Source organism: Taudactylus pleione, unplaced genomic scaffold (genome assembly GCF_031769625.1).
Source record: "Taudactylus pleione unplaced genomic scaffold, aTauple2 ptg000442l, whole genome shotgun sequence".
NCBI lineage: Eukaryota > Metazoa > Chordata > Amphibia > Anura > Myobatrachidae > Taudactylus > Taudactylus pleione.
Genome location: NW_028284844.1, coordinates 6,409,895 through 6,432,932, shown reverse-complemented (window position 1 = coordinate 6,432,932; position 23,038 = coordinate 6,409,895). Strand labels below are relative to the sequence as shown.

The following is a 23,038-nucleotide window of genomic DNA, read 5'->3' as shown; positions in this document are numbered from 1 at the left end:
TGTACCGGGGGCATGGCTGCCAGACGGAGGCGTTCCCATGGGAACGCCTACCGTCTGGGTCCGGCCCCACTGACATCACTAGTGATGTCAGTGGGAGTGATTTTGGCTCTGATCACTCCAGGGCTTGCGGTCACCGAGACCCTACCACAGGGTCTCGTCGCAAGCCCGATGGTCGCGATGGTCTTGACCATCGCGACCATCTTTTCGGCCGCTCGCATATGCTGTGGGTGGTCACCCACAGCTATGCGAGCGGCCAGGAGGCCGCTCCATTTTCAGGTAGGAGGACACTGATTCAGAGCGAGCGCTCTGGTCAGAGCGTCCGGCTCTGAATCAGGCCCTCAGTCCACACGCTGTTCATGCATTGCCAGAGATGGGATTTTTCCAGGTCTTCCTTAGCCGTTCCCAGATACTATTTATCTAACAAGCCACTTCCAGGAAAGCTGTGGTCAGAGTCTAAGGATGGAGAAAAGAGCTACATTAAAAGGTTTAGTATACTTGTACTAGGGGACCGGGGCATCTTCGCACACAGCGTAATTATTTACCTCGTCCCCAGTGGTTATGACACTGCAGGCGATGTGTGGTGGCTTTTAAACTGCCAGCTATTTGCGGAGACATTGACACTGTAGGTGATGTGCTGGGCTTTGACACTGTAGGTGATGTGCTGGGCTTTGACACTGCAGGCGATGTGCTGGGCTTTGACACTGCAGGCGATGTGCTGGGCTTTGACACTGCAGGCGATGTGCTGGGCTTTGACACTGCAGGCGATGTGCTGGGCTTTGACACTGCAGGCGATGTGCTGGGCTTTGACACTGCAGGCGATGTGTTGGGCTTTGACACTGCAGGCGATGTGCTGGGCTTTGACACTGCAGGCGATGTGCTGGGCTTTGACACTGCAGGCGATGTGCTGGGCTTTGACACTGCAGGCGATGTGCTGGGCTTTGACACTGCAGGCGATGTGCTGGGCTTTGACACTGCAGGCGATGTGCTGGGCTTTGACACTGCAGGCGATGTGCTGGGCTTTGACACTGCAGGCGATATTTAGTGGTCTTGAAACCAACCAACCATGTGCGTTGGGCTTGAAACCCCCAGTGTTGTACTGCTGGTTTAAAACCGCTGACGTCGTGCGGCGGTTTTGGCGCTGCGGGCAATTTGGGCGGTTTTTTAAATTACCGCCGATTGGTGGTTTTGAATTTTCCGACCGTTTACGTAATCGCTGATTTTTGATGGTTTTGGTACTTCCGGCGGTGTGCTGTGGTTATCATTAGCCAGTCAGTTAGCGGGAGGAAGACAAAGATACAGAACAGCGCATGCCGGGAAATAATGGCCTACGTTCTGATTGTTTTCCTTGTGCACATTATATTTCTAATCCAGTTTTATCAGGAGAGAAATAGGTGACGTTGTTTGTGGCAGCTTTCTTTATAAAGTGTCAGATATTTGCCCTGTACAGCAATGTAATCGTTTCACTTTACACTGCAAGCATACAGGTCATAAATAGTAAAAAGAAATGTCATGTGTGAATGTTCCCCTCATGTAACACAAGGCCCTGGGAACATACTCATTACATGGGGAGCAAATAATGGGGTGTTGTACAGTCTGTCCAATACACTTGAAGAGTTTTATTAAGTATATTAGCATAACACGCTTCTGGCGTGACCCGACTTCAGGTGAGGGTTGATCCCTGGGGGAGCCTCCCCTCCCCCAATTACTGAATGAATGGGGTACCAGGTTTTTTCAGGTGTGTCAAAAGTGGATCACCCCACTAAGGCCCCGTTTATTTTAAAAGTTTAATTTTCATTACAAAATAATAGTGTTCCAGAAAAAGTTTAAATATTTACAAAGATCAACAGCGACGTGCTGTTCAGTATAATCTGAAGTTAAGGCCCCCATACGTCTGCAACAGATTGGCGCAACTGCCTGTTCTGCCGACGTCAGGGTTGGGGGCGTTAGGGAATATTCAACATGTTGAAAACTCTCGATTCCCTGATCCCAAGCCGAAAATGGTCGGAATCGGCTGGTTGGGGATTTTTAACATGTTGACTTACCCCAAGCCGCTGACAAATCGCCGTTTATCGATGTCCGCAGAACGGGGAATTGCGGCCCAGGTGTATAGAGCCCTTTACTCCAAAACTGTATATTACAAACAATATGTAAGATGTGTTCTCTCCAACAGGAGTCCACAGAAGAAAACTGCACGTGTTGCGTAAGTATTCATGTATCGGCTTCTGCTGGAAATACGTTTTGTAAATTGGAGCGAACCACTGATCAAATACACTTATTACTTTACTCAGGGGAAAAAAATATATAATAGCAGGTGGCTGGCGTGTAATTGTCAAGTCCCTAAAATGTATTATGCAGCAATAAGGTGAAATTCAATGTAATATCTTCTACGGGTTCCATACAACAGTTTGACAATGATTTGGTCGACACCAGAAGGTCGCCATGACAAACGGTAGACCGTACAAAAGGTCGACATGGAAATGGTCAACGGAAATGGTTGACACATGTTCTTTGGATTTTATTTTATTGTTAGGCACTTATCAGAGGGTTATGGTTAGGCTGCGGAAGGGATGATTAGGTTTAGGCACTTATTGGACGGTTCGATTTAGGCACCAAGGGGGACGGGTAGGTTTAGGCACCAAGGGGGTGGTTAGTTTTATGGTTAGGGTGAAGATCAGCGTTAGAAAAACTAAAAAAAAACAAAAAACGTGTTGACCATTTCTGTGTCAACCATTTCTATGTCGACCTTTTGAACCTGTCAACCATTTCCCATGTCATCCTTCTGGTGTCGACTTTTTTTTTAATTGTCAGCCTCTTGTATCACATCCATCTTTTACATGTCAGCATATGCTTAGGGTCCTTGTAACTACAGGATAATAATTGTCATTTTTATGTTGTTTATAAGCTGTCTGTGTTGTGGTTACTGAACAGGTCGCCAGCTAAACCGGGCAGCAGCGCTGTGAAGTGGACCGCGGAAGAGAAAGACCTCTTTGAACAAGGATTGGTAAGACCACACATAATTTTTGCCGGCACTCATAAAGCATTTTGTTAAACCAACCGGCCACCTTTAGACAACTTACATTTTGGGGGTCCTATCTGCTCTCCTGAATCGTTTATCTTCATGAAGCTCTTAACTCTTTGAGCAAACTCTTCCATCTGCATAAACCAGGGTATATTGTCCGCTTTACAAACAAGTACATGAAAACCTTTCCCCTTGGTGTATTTTGAAGGCTGAGTTTGGCAGACGTTGGACAAATATCGCCAGGCTGATCAGGAGCCGCACTGTGTTACAAGTCAAGAGCTACGCCAGGCAGTATTTCAAAAATAAGGTGAGATTGAGCAATCATTGGCGTGTATTACAAGAATATTGATTCCTGCTTTCCCTCTTATCTGTTCTGTTTACTGAATCTGCACCCTGACACCTAGAGGGGTATTCAATATGAAACGTTAACTTCACTGTCGAAGTTAACGTTTCATATCGGAGTTTTTTTCTGCGTTAAGTCTGGTGCGCGCTCCCGCTTATCCCCGTATTCAATATAAAATTAACGAAAACGTGAAACTCCGAAGTTGGATTTGCGTAAAGTTACGAATATTTCCTTAAAATAATTGTAAGACCCCCTAAAGTTGTAAAAACATGGGGGAACACTATGGGTACCCCCGTTTTAGCCTTTAATTGAAAGTCGGGGATTTAAATAGCCGCAGCAGGTGTTTTTTTTCCCGATATTGAAGAAGTGATGCAGAAGAGCACTTAGGTTATTTCTACTTCAGGGTCCATAGGGTATCCACAGGATACCTTGGGGTATAGGTGTGACGTCAGTCGCTGGGCACCATAGAGTTAAGCTTTTCAGCCTCCCAGGATGCACTAGGGTCCCCCTCCTATACCCCGCCCCCGAGCCAAGGCACCTCAGTTTAGTTTGGTGCCCGGCCGGCGTCGGGTGCACCTGTCGGAGTGGGGGCTAGAAGAGCCCCTGAAGCTTTCTTCAGTGCAGCTGTGGCTGCACATCTGGATGTACAGCATGGACAGTCAGTCCTGACGTCCATGCTGTCTTCCCTACACCCCCGCCGGTACCAGAACGCCGGTACCGATCCGGGGATGCTGGTGAGCATCTGGGGTCACAGCTAGCGGTGACCCCAGATGTTCCGGACCATGGCCGGATCCAAGGGGGACAAAGGTAAGCAGCGGGGTCCCGCGGTGGGTCCCCGCTGGTCACATGGTCCTAAGTCCCCAGGCAGGGGGCTCCCTGGGGACTGGCTGCAGCGTGGAGCCAGACGACAAACCTGCGCTTTCCACTACCCCCTGGGACAGCGGACCGCAGCAGAGCGGTAGCGCTGCGGCGTCCCAGGGGTTAAATGCATGCCAGGGGAGCGCGCCTTCCCTGTCTCACAGCCGGCGCCTCCCCCGCTGCACACAGCCCTCTCTGCATGCTGCCGACTGGTCCTGTGGCAGCGCTCCTCCCCCAGGCCAGCCTCCTCTCTGCTCCTCGGCGGCCATCTTCTCCAGAACGCATGGTGAACGCTGCTGGAAGCGCTGGACGGAAGCATCGTGGTCTGGGTCCCCCCGCATACCTCTCCGCTGTGGCTCAGGTCTGTGTATGCAGCGCTGTGTCCTACCAGGCCCTGTGTCTGTGTAGTTGAGTGATCAGCGCTGTTAGTGCAGGAATTGTTATTTCTCTGCATTGTATGTGACTGTGCTAGCGCTGCCTGTAACTTTTCTTCTCTAAACTGTCAGCTTTATTACTGTCCCTGTTCTTTTTGCTAAAGCCCTTGCGGTGCGGTGCTGCAGGGTGGTCTCTCGCCTATTTAATACTTAATTGGTGAGAGAGGTCACATACGTGGTGCCATCATGTCTGAAAGTGATTTTCCCCTCCGGCTACAGTGTACCACGTGCAAAGTACCGTTAGCGGAGGGGGAGGGTAGCGCGGAGGGCCTTTGCCGCCAGTGTTTGTCCATGGCGCGGCCTATTACGGTTACAGCACCGGTACAGGAGCCGCCCTGGGCTTGTTTCGCTCAGGCGTTAACAGCTTTAGTGGGCCAGTTAGCTCCGCAGCCCGCGTTTACTCCGATGGGTTTGTCCCAGCAGTCTGTGGTGTCGTCACCCATGCAGGGGTTCCCACGACAATTGGTGGTACCCCACAGTCTCCCTATTTCCCCGCTCCCGGGTTCTCAGGAGCCAGCGTGGGTTAACTCCCTGACGAGTTCTGTACAGCACTTGTCGGATGTGTTGCAAGGGGAGTCTGTGATGCGGCCTCATAAAAGGCCGGTGGCGTCTCTGTCCGCTCCTTATGAGGATGACGAAGGGACGTCTGATGATGGGGAGATTCTGGATCCTTACGATCAGGAACCTCTCCATACTAAGGACGCTGATGCTAAGTCCAAAGTATATATTCCTGGACTTATTCGGGCGGTCCGCACAGCCTTGGTGATTGAGGACGAAGTTCCCCCAGCGGCTAAATCTAAGTATGCCTTTTTCAAAGATGTGAAGGGCGATGCCACAGTCTTTCCTCTTTCGGGTCAGTTGGTGGACCATTTAGAGGAGGCGTGGAAACAACCTGGCAAAAGATACCAGCCGCAGAAACGCCTGGCGGTGGCTTATCTGTTCGCGGATAAATATTTTGCTAAGTGGGAATCCCCTCCACAGGTGGATTCTCACGTGACCCGTCTTGTCCGTAGTGCCACATTGCCGATGCCATCCATGTCCTCCCTTAAGGATGCTACGGACCGCAAGGTAGAAATCTGCCTGAAGTCCGCTTATTCCCTTGCAGGGGGGGCAGCACGGCCGGCTATGGCCATTTGCTGGGTTGCCAGAGCGATGGAGCACTGGGCGGATTCATTAGAGGCTTCTTTTGAATCCGACTGTCCGGCCGAACAGGCGGAGTTGATTGGCAATCTCCGTGATTCGGCCACCTACATCAACGAGGCGGCTCTAGACATTAGTACTCTGGTGTCTAGAATTTCTTCAGCAGCGGTAGCTGCTCGTCGCACCTTGTGGCTGCGATCCTGGAAGGCGGACGCAGATTCCAAGAAAGGTCTGGAAGCGTTGCCGTTTACCGGAGAAGTTCTCTTCGGTCCGGATCTGGATAAGATTGTGGCCACGCTGGCGGCAGCCAAATCTGCTTGTCTCCCGTCGGCCGCTGCTCCTTCTGGTTCGGGACCATCGTCCTTTCGGTCATCTAGGGCCCAGGGCAGGCCCAAACCACAGTCGTTTCCTCGTCAGGCTGGCCCTAAGAAATCGGTCAAGCCCCGGAAGCAGGCATGGAGTACCAGACGTCCGGCCCCCAAGCCAGATGACAAGCCTGCGGCCTGACGGTCCGGGCCTCCCTTTGGGGGATCCCAGGGTGGGAGGCCGCCTGCTACAGTTCGCCCAGTGTTGGTCGACCACTATGACAGACACTTGGGTTCTGGAGGTGGTTTCCCACGGATACGCCCTCTCCTTCCGGCACAGACCCCCGGCTCGCTTCTTCACCACGGGTCTACCATCAGACCGGAACAAGGCTACGGAGCTGCGGAAGGTATTGCACACTATGCTCCAGGCTGGAGTTATAGTGCCTGTTCCATTCTCCCAGAGGGGCCAGGGTTTCTATTCAAATCTATTTTTGGTACAGAAACCCAATGGGTCATATCGTCCGATTCTCAACCTCAAAGCACTCAACAAGTCTTTGCGGGTCCCGAAGTTTCGGATGGAGACCCTACGGTCCATCATTCTGGCGCTGGAACCTGGGGACTACATGGTGTCATTGGACATACAGGACGCTTACCTGCATGTCCCTATTCTTTTGCGCCATCAACAGTTCCTCAGGTTTGCAATCCGCAGCGACCACTTCCAGTTTCGGGCGTTACCTTTTGGCCTGGCAACAGCACCACGTGTTTTCACCAAGGTGATGGCGGTCATGGCGGCTTCTCTGCGGCTGCAGGGAGTCCGCATGTTGCCGTATTTGGACGACCTGTTATTGGTGGCAGGATCTCCAGAGCTCCTGTTACGCCACTTGGACCTGACCATTGCACTGCTGCAACGGCACGGCTGGCTAATCAACTGGCTGAAGTCCAGTCTAATCCCGTCTCGGAGGATTCTGCATCTTGGAGCCTTATTGGACTCGGGACAGCAAAGGATCTTCGTGACGGAGGACAAGATCTCTGCTTTACAGTCAAGGGTGCGCAGTTGCCTGCACAGCCGCCGGGTGTCCTTACACTCGGCGATGAGGTTACTGGGCTCCATGGTGTCGGTGTTCGACATGGTGGAATACGCCCAGTTTCACTCCAGACCTCTGCAGCACCTGATCCTGTCCAAGTGGAATGGGCTGCCTCAGTCTCTGAAGTCCCAGACGATTGTGCTCACCCAGGAGGTTCGCCTGTCCCTTGCGTGGTGGTTACAGACGACCCACCTCAACAAGGGACGTCCGTTCTGGGTTCCAAATTGGGTCCTGTTGACAACGGACGCCAGTCTTCGGGGCTGGGGAGCAGTTTCGGGTCCACACTTGTTCCAGGGCAGGTGGACGCCGACAGAAGCGGAGCTTCCAATAAATATCTTGGAACTCCGTGCGGTCTTCAATGCTCTCCAGCAGGCACAGCGGTTTCTCCAGGGTCGCCCGGTGCAGGTCCAGTCGGACAACGCTACCACCGTGGCCTACATAAACAGGCAAGGAGGAACTCGCAGTCGGGCGGCTCTCGTAGAGGTCTCTCGGATCCTGGTTTGGGCGGAGCGCAATCTTCCGGCCATATCAGCGATCTTCATCCCGGGAGTGCTAAATTGGGAGGCAGACTTTCTAAGTCGCCAGGACGTTCATCCGGGGGAATGGTCCCTGCACCCGGACGTTTTTCAACTACTGGTGGACAGGTGGGGTCTTCCAGAAATCGACCTCATGGCGTCCCGGCACAACAACAAGTTGCCGGTGTACGGGTCTCGCACAAGAGACGAAGGGGCGTCTCTGGTGGATGCTCTGTCCGTCCGGTGGACGTTCCGGTTCGCATACCTGTTCCCTCCGGTCTCCCTTCTTCCACGGGTAATCCGGAAATTCAAACAGGAAGGAGGGACGCTCCTGTTGATAGCTCCCGCGTGGCCCAGACGGCACTGGTTCTCAGACCTTCAGGGTCTGTCCGTGGACAGTTCTCTGCGGTTGCCGCTACGACCGGACCTTCTGTCTCAGGGTCCTTGCCTTCACCCGGACCTGACTCGGCTGTCTTTGACGGCGTGGCTGTTGAGACGGCCATGCTGAGGTCCCGGGGGTTTTCCAGCTCGGTGGTGCGTACCATGTTACGAGCTCGGAAACCGTCTTCCGCGAGGATATACCATCGCGTGTGGCATACGTTCTTCCAGTGGTGTCGACCGAGAGGTTATGCACTGCGGGAGTTTCGTCTGTCTCGGATTCTCGCCTTCCTGCAAGCAGGACTAGATCATGGGCTTCGCCTTGCTTCTTTGAAGGTACAGGTTTCGGCCCTATCTGTCTGGTTTCACCGTAGGATTGCTACAATCCCGGATGTGCGCACCTTTATGCAGGGTGTTCTCCGCATTCAGCCGCCCTTTGTTCCACCTGTGGCGCCTTGGGATTTGGCTGTGGTCCTGAGGGCTCTCCAAGGACCGCCGTTTGAACCACTGGGCTCAGTGGATCTTAAATGGCTAACAGCTAAGACTGTTTTCCTTCTGGCCATTGCTTCGGCCAGACGTGTTTCTGAGTTAGGGGCTCTTTCTTGTAGACCCCCTTTCTTGGTTTTTCATGGGAACAGGGCAGTGCTCCGCACTCGCCCCGAGTTTCTTCCCAAAGTTGTTTCCCAGTTTCATGTTAACGAGGAAATAGTTGTTCCGGCCTTTAACTCACCGGGTCTTTCCGTGGGTGAGGCCTCTTTGGATGTTGTGCGGGCCTTAAGGACTTATGTTGACTGCACTTCTTCGTTTAGGAAGTCGGACGCTTTGTTTGTCCTCTATGGCTTCCGTAAAAAGGGTTGGCCTGCTTCAAAGCAAACTTTGGCAGCCTGGATCCGTAGGGCTATTTCTGAAGCTTATCTTCATGAAGGCCTACCGGTCCCTCCTTCTCTGAAGGCTCATTCCACTAGGTCTGTGGGTCCTTCGTGGGCAGCTCGACGTGGTGCCTCGGCAGTTCAGATCTGCAAGGCTGCTACGTGGTCCTCTGTCCATACCTTCGTGAGGTATTACAGGTTTGACACCTTCGCCTCTCAGGATGCTTCCTTCGGGCGGCGGATTCTCCTTTCTGCACAGGAGCGTCCCCACCCTTAAAGGATACTGCTTTGGGACATCCCCAAGGTATCCTGTGGATACCCTATGGACCCTGAAGTAGAAAATATGAGATATGGTAAGAACTTACCCTTGTTATCTCTATTTCTACGAAGTCCATAGGGTTCCACAGGACTCCCGCCCTGTCGCACCTGTGCTGCAGATGGGCTTTGCTCTGGTCACCGGTTTTCCGTCTCCCTCTGGTGAGAATGTGATTCTTGTATGTGTCCAGATCTTTTTTTCTCTCTCTTCCTTCTCCTCCTCCGGCCTATGGCTTGATAACTAACTGAGGTGCCTTGGCTCGGGGGCGGGGTATAGGAGGGGGACCCTAGTGCATCCTGGGAGGCTGAAAAGCTTAACTCTATGGTGCCCAGCGACTGACGTCACACCTATACCCCAAGGTATCCTGTGGAACCCTATGGACTTCGTAGAAATAGAGATAACAAGGGTAAGTTCTTACCATATCTCATATTTTTTTTCGTTTTTTTAAGTGGTCCCATCAAATTTGGGGTACATGAAAATGGGTACTAGCATATTTTGATGTCCCTAAAGTCAGTTTTTAAAAATTCTGCATTTGTGCACCTGCCGTTATAATTCTATTCTAGAATACACCTGCCGCATACTTGCAGAATAGCCCTGAACCTATTTCCCTATTGTTTAACAATTTTTCCCCATTTTTTTTTTTGCACCCCAATTTTTAAGTAAATTTTTTGGGGTGTCCCTATTTTTTTTTTTTTTTACTTGTTTTGACACAGTTCTTTTTTAAATGTCATTCTCAGGGGTGCAGCCTATTTTTTTTTTTAAGCCTGCACCCCTAAACCCCAATTCTGCACTTTTTTTCGACACCTATTCAATGGTGAAAAGTTATCACCGTTTTTTATCAAAGACTTGTCAAAACTGCGATAAGTCTTTGAAATTGAATAGGGTGTAAAAGTAAAACCTGCGATAATTACGTCATAATTGCGATATTAACGCAAAAACGATGTTATAGCACCCATATTGAATACCCTATCTAGTAGCAATTAAACTATTTTTTTTTATTTCCTCTACAAACCAGTTTCTAAAAAAAAATCTATACTAAGTTCACAGATACTTTGTAAATAGGGATTCCAATACCGGTATTCCAATACTGGGAACATGGATGTTTTTGGGCCTCAAAAATACCTGGGATTATAATAATTAAATCCAGGGTATTACGGGATTCTAAACACATTGTGGACGGTCTTGGTCGCATTATACAGTCCCCTCAGGCTTTCCCCACTGCCCGTACAATAGGAGTCGCATGATGCAGTTACTCTCAGTCACTGATAGGCTGGGAGCGCACTGCGCGGTGACGTCACCACTGTGCGACGCACTCCTAGCCAATCAGTAACTGAGAGCAGCCACATCATAGGACTCCTACTCTTCCACTGGAGCTGAGTGCAGAAGAGGACCGGACAAGGTGTCCGCCGAAGGCGACAGAAGCTCCTTCTGATTGCCACTATTTGAATCGGTTAAGTGAAAATGGAGGAATAGGCGGGAGAAGGATAGCAGAGGGCGAAAGATAGGAGGGGGTATATCAGGTGGCATAGAGGGGGGAAATGTTAGCATAGAGGACGGAAAGGGGAGTTGGATGGCAGAGAGGACAGGAGGCGGGGAGATGGATGACAGAGAGGACAATTGGGGGAGATGGATGACAGAGAGGACAGGAGGGGGAGATGGGTGACAGAGAGGACAAGAGGTGGAAGATGGTTGGCAGACAGGAGGGAGAAGATGGATGGCAGACAAGACAGGAGGGAGGAGATGGGTGACAGAGAGGACAAGAGGTGGAAGATGGTTGGCAGACAGGAGGGAGAAAATGGATGGCAGAGAGGACAGTTGGGGGGAGATGGATGGCAGAGAGGACAGGAGGAGGAGATGGATGGCAGAGAGGACAGGAGGGGGAGATGGATGGCAGAGAGGACAGTTGGGGGGAGATGGATGGCAGAGAGGACAGTTGGGGGGAGATGGATGGCAGAGAGGACAGGAGGGGGAGATGGATGGCAGAGAGGACAGTTGGGGGGAGATGGATGGCAGAGAGGACAGTTGGGGGGAGATGGATGGCAGAGAGGACAGTTGGGGGGAGATGGATGGCAGAGAGGACAGTTGGGGGGAGATGGATGACAGGGAGGACAGTTGGGGGGAGATGGATGGCAGAGAGGACAGTTGGGGGGAGATGGATGGCAGAGAGGACAGGAGGGGGAGATGGATGGCAGACAAGACAGGAGGGAGAAGATGGGTGACAGGACAAGAGGTGAAAGATGGTTGGCAGACAGGAGGGAGAAGATGGATGGCAGAGAGGACAGTTGGGGGAGATGGATGGCAGAGCGGACAGTTGGGGGAGATGGATGACAGGGAGGACAATTGGAGGGAGATGGATGACCGAGAGGACAGGAGGGGGAGATGGATGGCAGAGAGGACAGTTGGGAGATGAATGGCAGAGAAGAGAATTGGGGGGGAATGGATGGCAGAGAGGACAGAAAGGAGGAGATGGATAGCAGGGAGGACAGAAGGTGTGATGGATGGTATAAAGGACAGGAGGGGGAGATGGGTGGCAGGGAAGAAATTTAAATATTTTTAAAAATATAATGCTTTTATTACCCCTTTTTCCCTTAATCCCAATCCCAGTATTTAGTCTCAGGATCCCGAGATTACAAAATGATTTAGGATTGGTATCCCTATTTGTGAAGCATCTCATTGATTTATTCCCTTTCAAAGGGTTTCCCAGCCAAACTGTTTAAAGCAGAAAGAATAAACATGCAGCCACTCCAGTGGAACTACACATCCCAGCATGCCTGCCGCAGTTTTGCTATTAGGGCATGCTAAAACTCTGGCCGGGTTTGCTGGGATGTGTAGTTCCATAGCAGCTGGAAGGCCGCATGTAGAATACCCTGGGTTTAAAGGCAAAACTCAATGCAGCGTCTTAAGACTTTTAAATGGAATTTGTATGGCTTCCCGAGCAACGTTTGACCATTCCCCTTTACCATCAGCCTGAGATCCTGTCCACCTTTGTCATGTTTCTACGTGTGTATATAAATATTACAACGCCTGTTCTGTTTGCGCAGTGTAAGACGGAGTATGGTGAGAAGGATGCCAAGGGGGGTCCCGCAGATCTTCACGTCCTCCATTTAGAGGAATCCAAGGTAGGAGCTTCCAGAGGAGATGAACTGTCCACATTCCGAGGGCGAGCTGACCCCAACCTCAATGCTGTTAAGATTGAGGCATTATCAGACGATGAGGAGATCGACATAACAGACGAGGCGGACGAGGAGCTTGCTGATAAGAGAGACCTGTCTGACACACTAATAAATCCAGCAGATAAAATTTGCCACGTTAAAAAAGAAGAAACCATTTATACAGTAATAGACCAAAGTCACCTTGCAGCAGGGTATAAGGACGCAGAGGTTTCCAGAGCTGAGCCGCTCTGCCATAATGATGGCGGTGACCATCTTCACTCCTCTAAGAGTGAGATCCATGGTGACACTCCTGCTTCCACTCTGCAAGACGAGCTGCTGGGCCACTTCTCTCCCCTGAAAGACTCTCAAGACAGAGACGTCGGCAGTCCACCAGCACCTTCACCTCGGTGCTTCGAGCTTGAACACGACAACCAATATGAAACGGAGGAACTGAAGCCTCCTGACCAGGAAGTGGAAATAGACCGAGATTTCATTCAGGAGGAAGAAAAACAGGCGATCCCGGAGTTTTTCGAGGGACGCCAAGCCAAAACTCCAGAACGCTATCTTAGGATCCGCAATTACATCCTGGATCGATGGTAAAATTCTAGGTTATAGGGGAACAGTGTTCTCCCCAGAAATTTTTTCCAGCCAGGTGGCATCCAAAAGTAGCCGGGTGGGGGCCTTCGCAATTATGCGCGCGCCGGGAAAAGGGGTATCTCCCTTACCAATCCAGCCCGACAGGTCTCTGGCTGCTCCCCTACTGGCTCTCAGTCAAAAGTGCCCATTATACAGTGCCCCCTGTAGTTTTCCCCTTTATGCGTTGCCCGCTATAGTTTAACTTTGCCCTTATGCATTGCTCCCTGGCTGAAGTAGTTCCCCTATTTAGTGCCCCCAGACTGGCCCCTTATGCAGTTCCCCCAGGCTTAAATATTGTCCCTTATGCAGTTCCCCCATGCTGGCCCCTTATGCAGTGCCCCCAGGTTTAATAGTGTCCCTTATGCAGTGCCCCCAGGTTTAATAGTGTCCCTTATGCAGTGCCCCCAGGTTTAATAGTGTCCCTTATGCAGTTCCCCCAGGCTGGCCCCTTATGCAGTGCCGCCAGGTTTAATAGTGTCCCTTATGCAGTGCACCCAGGCTTAAATAGTGCACCCAGACTGGTCCTGGCCCCAGCCCAGCACTTACCTTTACTTGCTGGCCGCTGCCTTGCGCTGACTGGATCTAACTAGATCCAGCAGGCGCGCGGGGCAGGCTCCTCACGTCGCGGGCGATGTCATCCGCGCAGTGCATCACTGGGAACGCTGGCCTCTGAAGCGATCGGAGGCTTCTTTAGCCTCCGGTCACTTCAGAGGCCAGCGTTCCACAGCAGGGGTCGGCGGGGAAAAGTGCCGGGCGGCAGGCTGTTTCTGCCGGGCGATGCGCCCGCAGAAAACAGCCTGGGGAGAACACTGGGGGAATTTACGGCAATTATTTTATCTTTTCAATATTTGGGTAGCCTCTCCCAAGCCGCAGATTGCCAGGACTTTTGTATAACACCTGTATTTTGCATTGATCATTAATATCAAGCTCAGAGTGGCGTCATCTGTCCTACTGAGAGAGCACTTAACATGCCTAATCTCCGACACCTGTGTATTCTGAGGTACCCTCATTTGAAAGAGGGGGAGGCTCTTTTGCAAATAATGTGTCCCCTTTAGTAGTTATCGTCTGGTGATCAATAAACAATAACACTTTATACAACAGAAAGCATTAAGAAGTCCAGAGATGAGAGGGTTCTAATGTCCAGATCACCCCCCATCCTGGCATCAATAAACTCAGGGGTCCCCTTATTGGATTCAATAAGTTGTCTGTTTTGCCTGTCGAGCTACCGTATTATTCCTAAACATTTTATCTATTTCTTTCAAACACGTAAAAAATAAAAAAGGGGAAAAAAATGCATTATTATTTTCAAGCGCAGATCTTATTATGAAAACCTGCTGTAGAATGTGGCTTTTCGCTGTTCTGGAAAGGTGGATTAATTCCGAAGCAAGAACCACAAAGTATTTCTTGGTGGTGGTTATAATAAAATATACACACATTTGCTTGTAGTTTATTTTCTTGTAATATCAGTTAACAAAAAAACACTTTCATTGGCCATTTTGTGTGGTTTGTCTTTTCCGTCTGAGGAGAAATTAGCAAACTAATGGTATCTCCTGGAAATTCTAAATCTTCTGGGGGGGGGGAAGAAACTAAAAAACCCCAAAGTAAAATGTGAGTGGGTGCTGCATAAATAATTACTTGTGTACCCACGAGAATGCGGACAGGGCACTAAGGCGCGGGAAGGACATCTGTTCCCTCGAAAGGGGGTGTGGATGACCTGGGAGGGGGTGTGTCCTTGTGACGCCCCCTCAATTCGTCACACTTGGGGGTGTGCCCAGCAAGCTGGGTTTCCCCCAAGCTCTCCCCTTATGGCGAATGGATGCGCACGGCATCTATTCACCCAGCGGAGATCGATCAGCGCAACTTTGCCCACACGCAAGAAGCCGCGGGTGGCGAAGGCATAGGGCAGGCTGTTTAGCGGGCAGGGTGTGGTGCCCTGCTAAAACAGCCTAGCAGGAACAGTGATACCCCCCATTATTCTGCAGCGTTCTGTGTGTGTGTAACAGGTGCACTTAGAACCGTAGAATCTGACTTAAGTTTTATCTCCTGCGTTTGTGTAGGATAAATAGCAAGCCAAATTACTTGAACAAGACGTCGGTGCGTCCTGGACTAAAGAACTGCGGGGATGTCAACTGCATCGGACGTATCCACACGTACCTGGAATTAATTGGAGCCATTAACTTTGGCTGTGGTAAGATGTAATAAATCTCATTTTTCCACGTGCTTCACTTCCAGATACTGACTGTGCTTTCTGCAAACTTCCAGAGCAAGCCGTTTACAACAGGCCCCGACCAGTGGATAAAACAAAGTGCAAAATGGGGAAGGATACTCTGGAAGCCTACGAGCTAGCCCATCGCCTGGAGTCTATGGTAAGAACATTCAGTGATCTCCATGCCCAAACGTGGAATATTACAGTCATTCCGCCAATTTGCCGATGAGATCTGCGACCGATGTGCCACGGATGTGCAGGAACAAATTGCATAGATCTGATCATTTAGACGCAGGCTGTAAGGGAGGTACCAAGGTTAGCTGGTGACCTGGCACACATTGCATTTATGGTTTTTGGGTGGCACATATTGTGCAATGTCAAATGACCAAATCAGCCATATGGGGCCAGTTTTTCACTAGCATTTCATTCCAGATTGAGTGCCAAGTGACTGGCATTGTTTTCAGTTTTGTCATCCACATGGGCAAGCTAATTGGCATCATCAGTTATATGCATCACACCAGAGACTGCAGGTATGCTTGGCAGGTGATCTTTCCCCGCCCCCCACCCAAACTGCGACATCAAGAGGTCACATCCATCTGATTAAATCCGATTATGATTAAGCATTGCATTTGTCTTGGGGCCATGCACACACAGAATATTGGTATAATTTGCTACACAAAGCAGCGGGCATGTGAAATGCCACACAGAGCCAGCTATTTCTGTTTTTGGGTTTATGTATTCTACATTGACTCAGGAGATTAAAAAAATAAAACCAAAAATATGATGTGGAAGACAATTGCGTTTTGTTGTACAGGGAATCAGAGAGATGACAATACAGTCAGGAGAATTTATTCTGTCAGTGAAACCAGCAAGTAGTATGAATATATACTTTATTGTATAGCTTGGAAAACATTTGCCCAGTTTTGGCAAAAAGATATTTTCTTTAAAAAAAAAAAAAAAAAATAGTTTTCTTCTTCAGGGTCCATAGGGTTGACCTTGGGGTATAGGTTGGAAACCAAATCCGGGCACCACGCAGTTAAAGCTTTCAGCTCCCAGGATGCACTGGGTCCACTCTCCTTATAACCCCGTCCCCAAGCCAGAGGCACCTTGGTTTAAGTTGGTGCCCGGCCGGAGGGGCCACCGTTATCGCAGGGGGGGCAGATTAGCAGCCCCTAAGCTAAATTTTATTTTTTTTTAGTTCAGTTTTTCATTTACTTTTGGACTCTTCAGAGCGGCAGCGGCAGACTGTCCATAGGACGTCCAAGCTGCAGCTTCGTCTACCCGCGGGGGCAGAGACGCCAGTACAGATGTGGGGATCTCGGCGCTACCTCAGAGTCTGTGCTAGCTGGACTCACTGGGTGCCCAGGGCTGCTGCCGTTTCGACGGGGAACAGGTAAGTCACGGATCACTGCTTGCGGTGATCCGCGCATTTATGCAGTCTCTTGCCTTCGGTCTCTGGGGACAGACCTGAGGCACTGGCAGTGGCTATTGATGCATTTGTAGAGCTTTTTCCCTCAAAACCTGCTGGGGATCAGATGTCTTTTGTTGCTCACATAAAAAATGCAGTTTCATATGTTGGAGTAACTACATTGGTTGCCAGTCTCCTAACCTTCGGGTTTCAGCTGAGACTATATCCGCCGCCATACCCTATGGCTGCGCTCATAGAAGGCAGAGGCGGACTCCAAGATAGGCCTTAAAATGGATACCCTATTCAGACGATGATGCTTTCTCCGGAGGTGCGTCTGTCTCTTTCTGGGTGGCTATGGCCATCTCATCTTACTAAGGGTCGCCCCTTTTTGGATCCCGAACTGGGTAATCCTTACAACGGACGCCAGTCTCTGGGGCACATTGACAGGTCCACACTCCTTTCAAGGCAGTTGGACGTCTGTAGATTCCACCCTGTCACGCGACTTACTGGAACTTCAAGCTGTCTTGGGCCCTCACTCTGGCCTAGCACATACTTCTCAGTAAACCTGTAAAGGTTCAGTCCGACAATGTCACTATAGTGGCTTACATCTAGGAGACACTCGAAGTTGGGCAGCAATGACCGGAATGTCACACATTCTGTCATAGACCAAGGGTCTCCTCCCGGCCATCTCTGCAGTGTTCATTCCGGGAGTTCTCCATTGGGAAGTGGACTTCCTCAGCCGTCATGTCGTGCATCCTGGGGACTGGTCTCTTCTCCAAGAGAGGTTTCTCCTCCTAGTGAGCAGTGGGGGCCTCCCGGAGATGGTCCTCATGGCCTCCTGACTCTATCACACACTGCTGGTGTTAGGGTCCAGTACTGGAGGTACTGAAGCAACCTTCGGTGACGCGTTGTCAGTGATGTAGTCCTTTTGTGTACCTGTTTTCCTCCGGTCTCCTTTCTTCCCTGAGTTCTTCGGAAGTTCAATCAAGACGGAGGTACTGTCCTGCTGGTGGCTCCAGATTGACGCAGATGTCAATATCTGGACCTTTTGTCTCAGGGTCCTTGCCTTTCCCTGGACCTGGGTCGTTTATCTTTGACTGCGTCCCTTCTGTGGTCCTAAGGCTTCTCTGGCTCTGTCATCAGGATTTTTAGAGCGCGTAGGCCAGCTTTTGCTGTGATCTACCACAGAATGTGGCATGCATAATTCTTATGGTATCGTACCTGTAGCTACGATCCTCAGGTGTTTAGGATTTCCAGAAGTTCTGGCATTCCTTCCAGCTGTCTTGGGTCTAGCCCTCTGCCTGGCCTTCCTGAAAGTGTTTGTCTCTGCACTGTTGGTATTTTTCGGATGTGGAATTGCTCCTCTCTCTGGTATCCAGACCCTCATTCAGGGTGTTTTCTGAATTCTACCTCCCTTTATTCCCCCTAGGGGCTCCTTGAGATTTGACAGTGGTTTTTCGTACCCTCCTAGGGCCTCCATTTGAACCACTAGTTTTGATAGCCCTTACGTGGTTTATGGCTTAGATTCTCTTTCTTATGGCATTTGCATCCGCCGGGAGAGTGTCGGAATTGGGGGCATTAGCATGTGGCTCCCTCTTCTGGATATTTCACCAAGACAGGGTTGTGAGTCGCACTTGCCCTGTGTTTCTTACTAAAGTGGTCTTTAAGTTCCATATTCTTCAGGAACTTATTGTACTGACATTTCAATCTCCAGTCCTCTTGGCTGGGGTGGCCTCATTGACTGTGGTCCGGTCTCTCCGGATTTGTGTTCAAGTTTCTTCAGGAAATCAGACTCCTTATTTGTGGTCTATGGATTTCACAGGAAAGGATAGCCAGCCAATAAATAGACATTGGCTAGATGGCTTCGTATGTCTATCTCAGGGGCCTGCACATAGAAAGGCCTTTCTGTTTCTGTTGATGCTTATTCTACTCGGGTTGTGGGCGGCTCGCTGTGGCGCCTCGGCTGTTCTGCCTTGCAAGGTGGCCACGTGGTCTTCTGTCCACACCTTTCTAAGGTTCTGTGCATTGGATTCCTTTGCCTCTCAGGATGCTTCCTTTGGGCGACTGATTCTCCTCTCATCTCAGGAGCGTCCCCACCCTTATAAGGACTGCTGAAGAAGAAAATGAGAGATATGGTAAGAACTTAACCTTGTTATCTCTCTTTCTTCGAAGTCCATAGGGTCCACCAGGCACCCGCCCTGACGCACCTGGCTTCTTATGGCTATGTTTCTGGTCACCAGTTTCCCGTCTCCTTCTCTGTGAGTATGGTTATTGAGTGTTCCAGTCTTCTCTCTCTTTCTTTCCTCCTCCGGCCTTTGGCTACTTACAAACTGAGAACTGAGGTGCCTCTGGCTTGGGGGCGGAGTTATAGGCAGAGTGGACCCAGTGCATCCTGGGAGCTGAAAGCTTTAACTGCCTGGTGCCCGGATTTGGTTCCCAACCTATACCCTAAGGTCAACCCTGTGGACCCTATGGACTTCGAAGAAAGAGAGATAACAAGGGTAAGTTCTTACCATATCTCTCATTTTCAAAGTGTAATTTATTGCCCCCCCCCACAATTCTAAATTTGTTTCTGCCAGGGCTTTCTCGCAAACTGTGTCCTGGCACTTCAACCATGGTAAATTCAGGCGGTACATTGCATTACCACATTGCGAGTTGGAGCGAACTTATCACACCACAATCGGATTATGATAAATACGCCCCTTAATTTTTATGTCATTTGAAGGTATACTGTGCATTAGTAACTCTCTATGTATGCTTGTTTTAGCGCACCAGGAGGCGACGTGTCAGAGACCCATGGGGGAACTGGTGTGACGCTCGGGATCTGGAAGGGCAGACTTTTGAGGTTGGTCTGTTGCAGCCTATACCTTAATCAGCCAGTTACTGCTGACTGTCTTCTTCTGTGTTGTGGTCACCACTGTAGCCTTTTAGCATTATGTAGTATATGTTTTTCATAGATTTCAGCTTTATCTGTTCGCATTTAGGGCCTGATTCAGACCCGGACGCTAAGGTGCGTTTGCTCGCTATGAGCGATGGTCGCCAGTCTGCGCATGCTTATGCCTCGCAGTGCGTTTGCGCGAACTAGTGCGAGCGATGGGAAAGCAATCGCTCGTCCATGAGACAGCCCAGCTGAATGAGTGACAGGTCAAGCCGTTTTTGGGTGGGAACAGGTAGAGGCCACTAGTAACGGGGGAGTGGAGGTTCGAACGCAGGCTTGCTTATGAACTTCAACGCCGTTTCAGAGGCGTGCATAATTAAAAGGCAGCGTCATAGTACACATCACTTGGTGGGATTTCACTCTCAAATGCTCGCAGTGCTTGCGGCAGGGTAGAGTCAACCTTAAACACTGCAATCGCATTCGATGGTGCTTGATGTACCAATGGTATGAAGCACTTCCTGGAGATGACGTGCGCAAGTGGGCGTCTTATGAATCGCTGGTGGGCGTCTGCATATACAAAGTGATCGCATGCCAAGACATAGTGGGCGTGCTAATGCCTTGACGAGCGATCGCTTCACTTTGAGGGCGTGCGCTGAGCGATCGCATCTAGCGAGCGGCTATGAATCGGGCCCATTGTCTCTTCCTAAGAAAATAGCGTATAGCCATGACTAACTTGTTGTTTTTCAGCACGGTCTGTAAGTCACATGACACATGTCTCGCCCTGGCTGTAAGTCATATGAATATTAACAATGTAGAAAGGGAAAGGGTTGTCTTAGGTGGCGCACTGATTTAAAATATAACTTTTATTATTTTATCATAAAAAATGTTTATTGATAAACAGCGAAATATAAGGACACACATATAGAAACATAAATTGGTGAATTGTTAAAAAATAAAGACAATTGTGATTAAAAAACAAAAAAAGTCTCACTGCTTTTTTGTTATTTAGTCAATAATCAGACTTGTCTAATGTGTTCTTGACAGTTGTACAAATATTCTCTGTGAAATTATATGGGGAAGCACCGTAAATATAGTCAGCTGGTGGGATTCGTTTATATTATTAATATTATTAATTCATAATCATCATATATATTTTTAGCAAACGCCATCCATATTGTTGGAATGATAGATAATGAATTCCTTATAATTATTACCACCTGTGTCAAGATATCATGTGCGAACCTATACTGGCAGCTATAATATTTATCGTTCCCAAAGCCTGTTATATGGTTAGGGACAGATATACTCCAACATGCCCTTCTGGGTCTGGTAACATATTTTAGTAACACTGAAGTTCAAATACTGTTCCTATGGTCACCTTAGTATAAAAATCAGCTATCTAATACACATTGTGTCATGAATTTGCTCTTGATGAGCTGTTACAATTGTATCCAAGTCCTAGTATTACATAGTATCATTTCATTGTAACAAAACAAGAGAGAACCATGCACAGGGACCTTTCCCTAAGTGATTCAGCACGGTACAAGTACATTGTATCTTTATGAAGGAACGCTGTGGATTTAGTCACTGAGATCCGTGGTCAGTGACTGTAAGTGCTACTATTATCAACAGATTGCTGTGAGCTGCAAGGATGCTATATCACTACACATAGACAAACATCAATAATCCTGTTACATTATCATATCAGCAGTGATATGCAGGGCCTTGATAAAGCAACTTGGCAGCGAAACGCGCGTCGGCGTTATTCTCACTGCTGATATGATAATATAACAGGATTATTGATCTGTTTGTCTATGTGTAGTGATATAGCGTCCTTGCAGCTCACAGCAATCTGTTGATAATAGTAGCACTTACAGGGGCCTGTTCATCAACACTAAAATAACGATTTTAAGGACATTTTCCTTAATTAACGTTATTTTGGTATTCATGATGACACTTAGCAAGGAGATATCAGTGTTATCTCCTGTGGTAAGTCCCCCTGCGTTAATTTCCACACTCCCCATACATTAGTACATTAGTATGGGGATGTGGAAATTATGGTATTCATCAAAATGATGTATTTTCGGAATTTGATATAGTTACTATTCGCCACTGTGAGGTGGCGAATAGCAGGTAACACCTGCTTACAGTTGGACAGGTCCCCCGACGTCTCCCTCCGGCGCTCTGGTGCGTCCTCTGGCTCCGTCTGCTATGCGGTCATGTGGTCTACCAGCAGAACACAATAAAGTTTAGAAAAAAATAAATACATTTATTTCTATAACTATCTATTTCCCGAAAAGCTGTCATCGCAAAAATGACAGCTTTTCGTAATAGATAGTTATAGGGAGGAGGAATGATGAATTCCCCCGGTAATTAGGTAGAACTCCATGCGAGTTCTAAACCTAATTACCTCCAGAGAAAGTTTAGTTATGATGAATAGGCCCCACAGTCACTGTCCAAGGATCTCAGTGACTAAATCCACAGCGTTCCTTCATAAAGATACAATGTACTTGTACCGTGCTGAATCGAGCACTACACTTAGGGAAAGTTCCCTGTGCATGGTTCTCTCTTGTTTTGTTACAATGAAATGATACTATGTAATACTAGGACTTGGATACAATTGTAACAGCTCATCAAGAGCAAATTCATGACACAATGTGTATTAGATAGCTGATTTTTATACTAAGGTGACCATAGGAACAGTATTTGAACTTCAGTGTTACTAAAATATGTTACCAGACCTAGAAGGGCATGTTGGAGTATATCTGTCCCTAACCATATAACAGGCTTTGGGAACGATAAATATTATAGCTGCCAGTATAGGTACGCACATGATATCTTGACACAGGTGGTAATAATTATAAGGAATTCATTATCTATCATTCTAACAATATGGATGGTGTTTGCTAAAAATATATATGATGATTATGAATTAATAATATTAATAATATAAAATAATCCCACCAGCTGACTATATTTACGGTGATTCCCCATATAATTTCACAGAGAATATTTGTACAACTGCCAAGAACACATTAGACAAGTCTGATTATTGACTAAATAACAAAAAAGCAGTGAGACTTTTTTTGTTTTTTTAATCACAATTGTCTTTATTTTTTAACAATTCACCAATTTATGTTTCTATATGTGTGTCCTTATATTTCGCTGTTTATCAATAAACATTTTTTATGATAAAATAATAAAAGTTATATTTTAAATCAGTGCACCACCTAAGACAACCCTTTCCCTTTCTACATTGTTAATATTCAGTTTTTGGTTGTTAGTGGCATTGATAAAATGAGTATATTGATTATGTTTAAAATGGGGTTTATATTTCAGAAATTGTGAATATTATACTATTACTGGTGCAGTAATCAACCTTATTGCTCTTGAATATATGTAAGTCACATGACCCATGTCCCGCCCTGGCTGTAAGTCACATGACCCATGTCCCGCCCTGGCTGTAAGTCACATGACCCATGTCCTGCCCTTTTTT

The 23,038-nt window shown here is 48.5% G+C and overlaps 1 protein-coding gene across 1 annotated transcript in view; it reads left to right on the top strand.

The window, feature by feature from the left end:
- The window catches only part of MYSM1 (Myb like, SWIRM and MPN domains 1), a 54,074-nt gene that overhangs the window by 9,912 nt on the left and 21,124 nt on the right, over positions 1-23,038 (top strand). The window contains exons 4-11 of the mRNA XM_088447876.1: positions 407-484; positions 2,171-2,200; positions 2,929-3,001; positions 3,228-3,326; positions 12,304-13,010; positions 15,108-15,238; positions 15,313-15,416; positions 19,432-19,509. Of these exons, the coding sequence (XP_088304002.1) occupies positions 407-484; positions 2,171-2,200; positions 2,929-3,001; positions 3,228-3,326; positions 12,304-13,010; positions 15,108-15,238; positions 15,313-15,416; positions 19,432-19,509 (1,300 nt within the window). The remainder of the gene's footprint in view (positions 1-406; positions 485-2,170; positions 2,201-2,928; positions 3,002-3,227; positions 3,327-12,303; positions 13,011-15,107; positions 15,239-15,312; positions 15,417-19,431; positions 19,510-23,038) is intronic.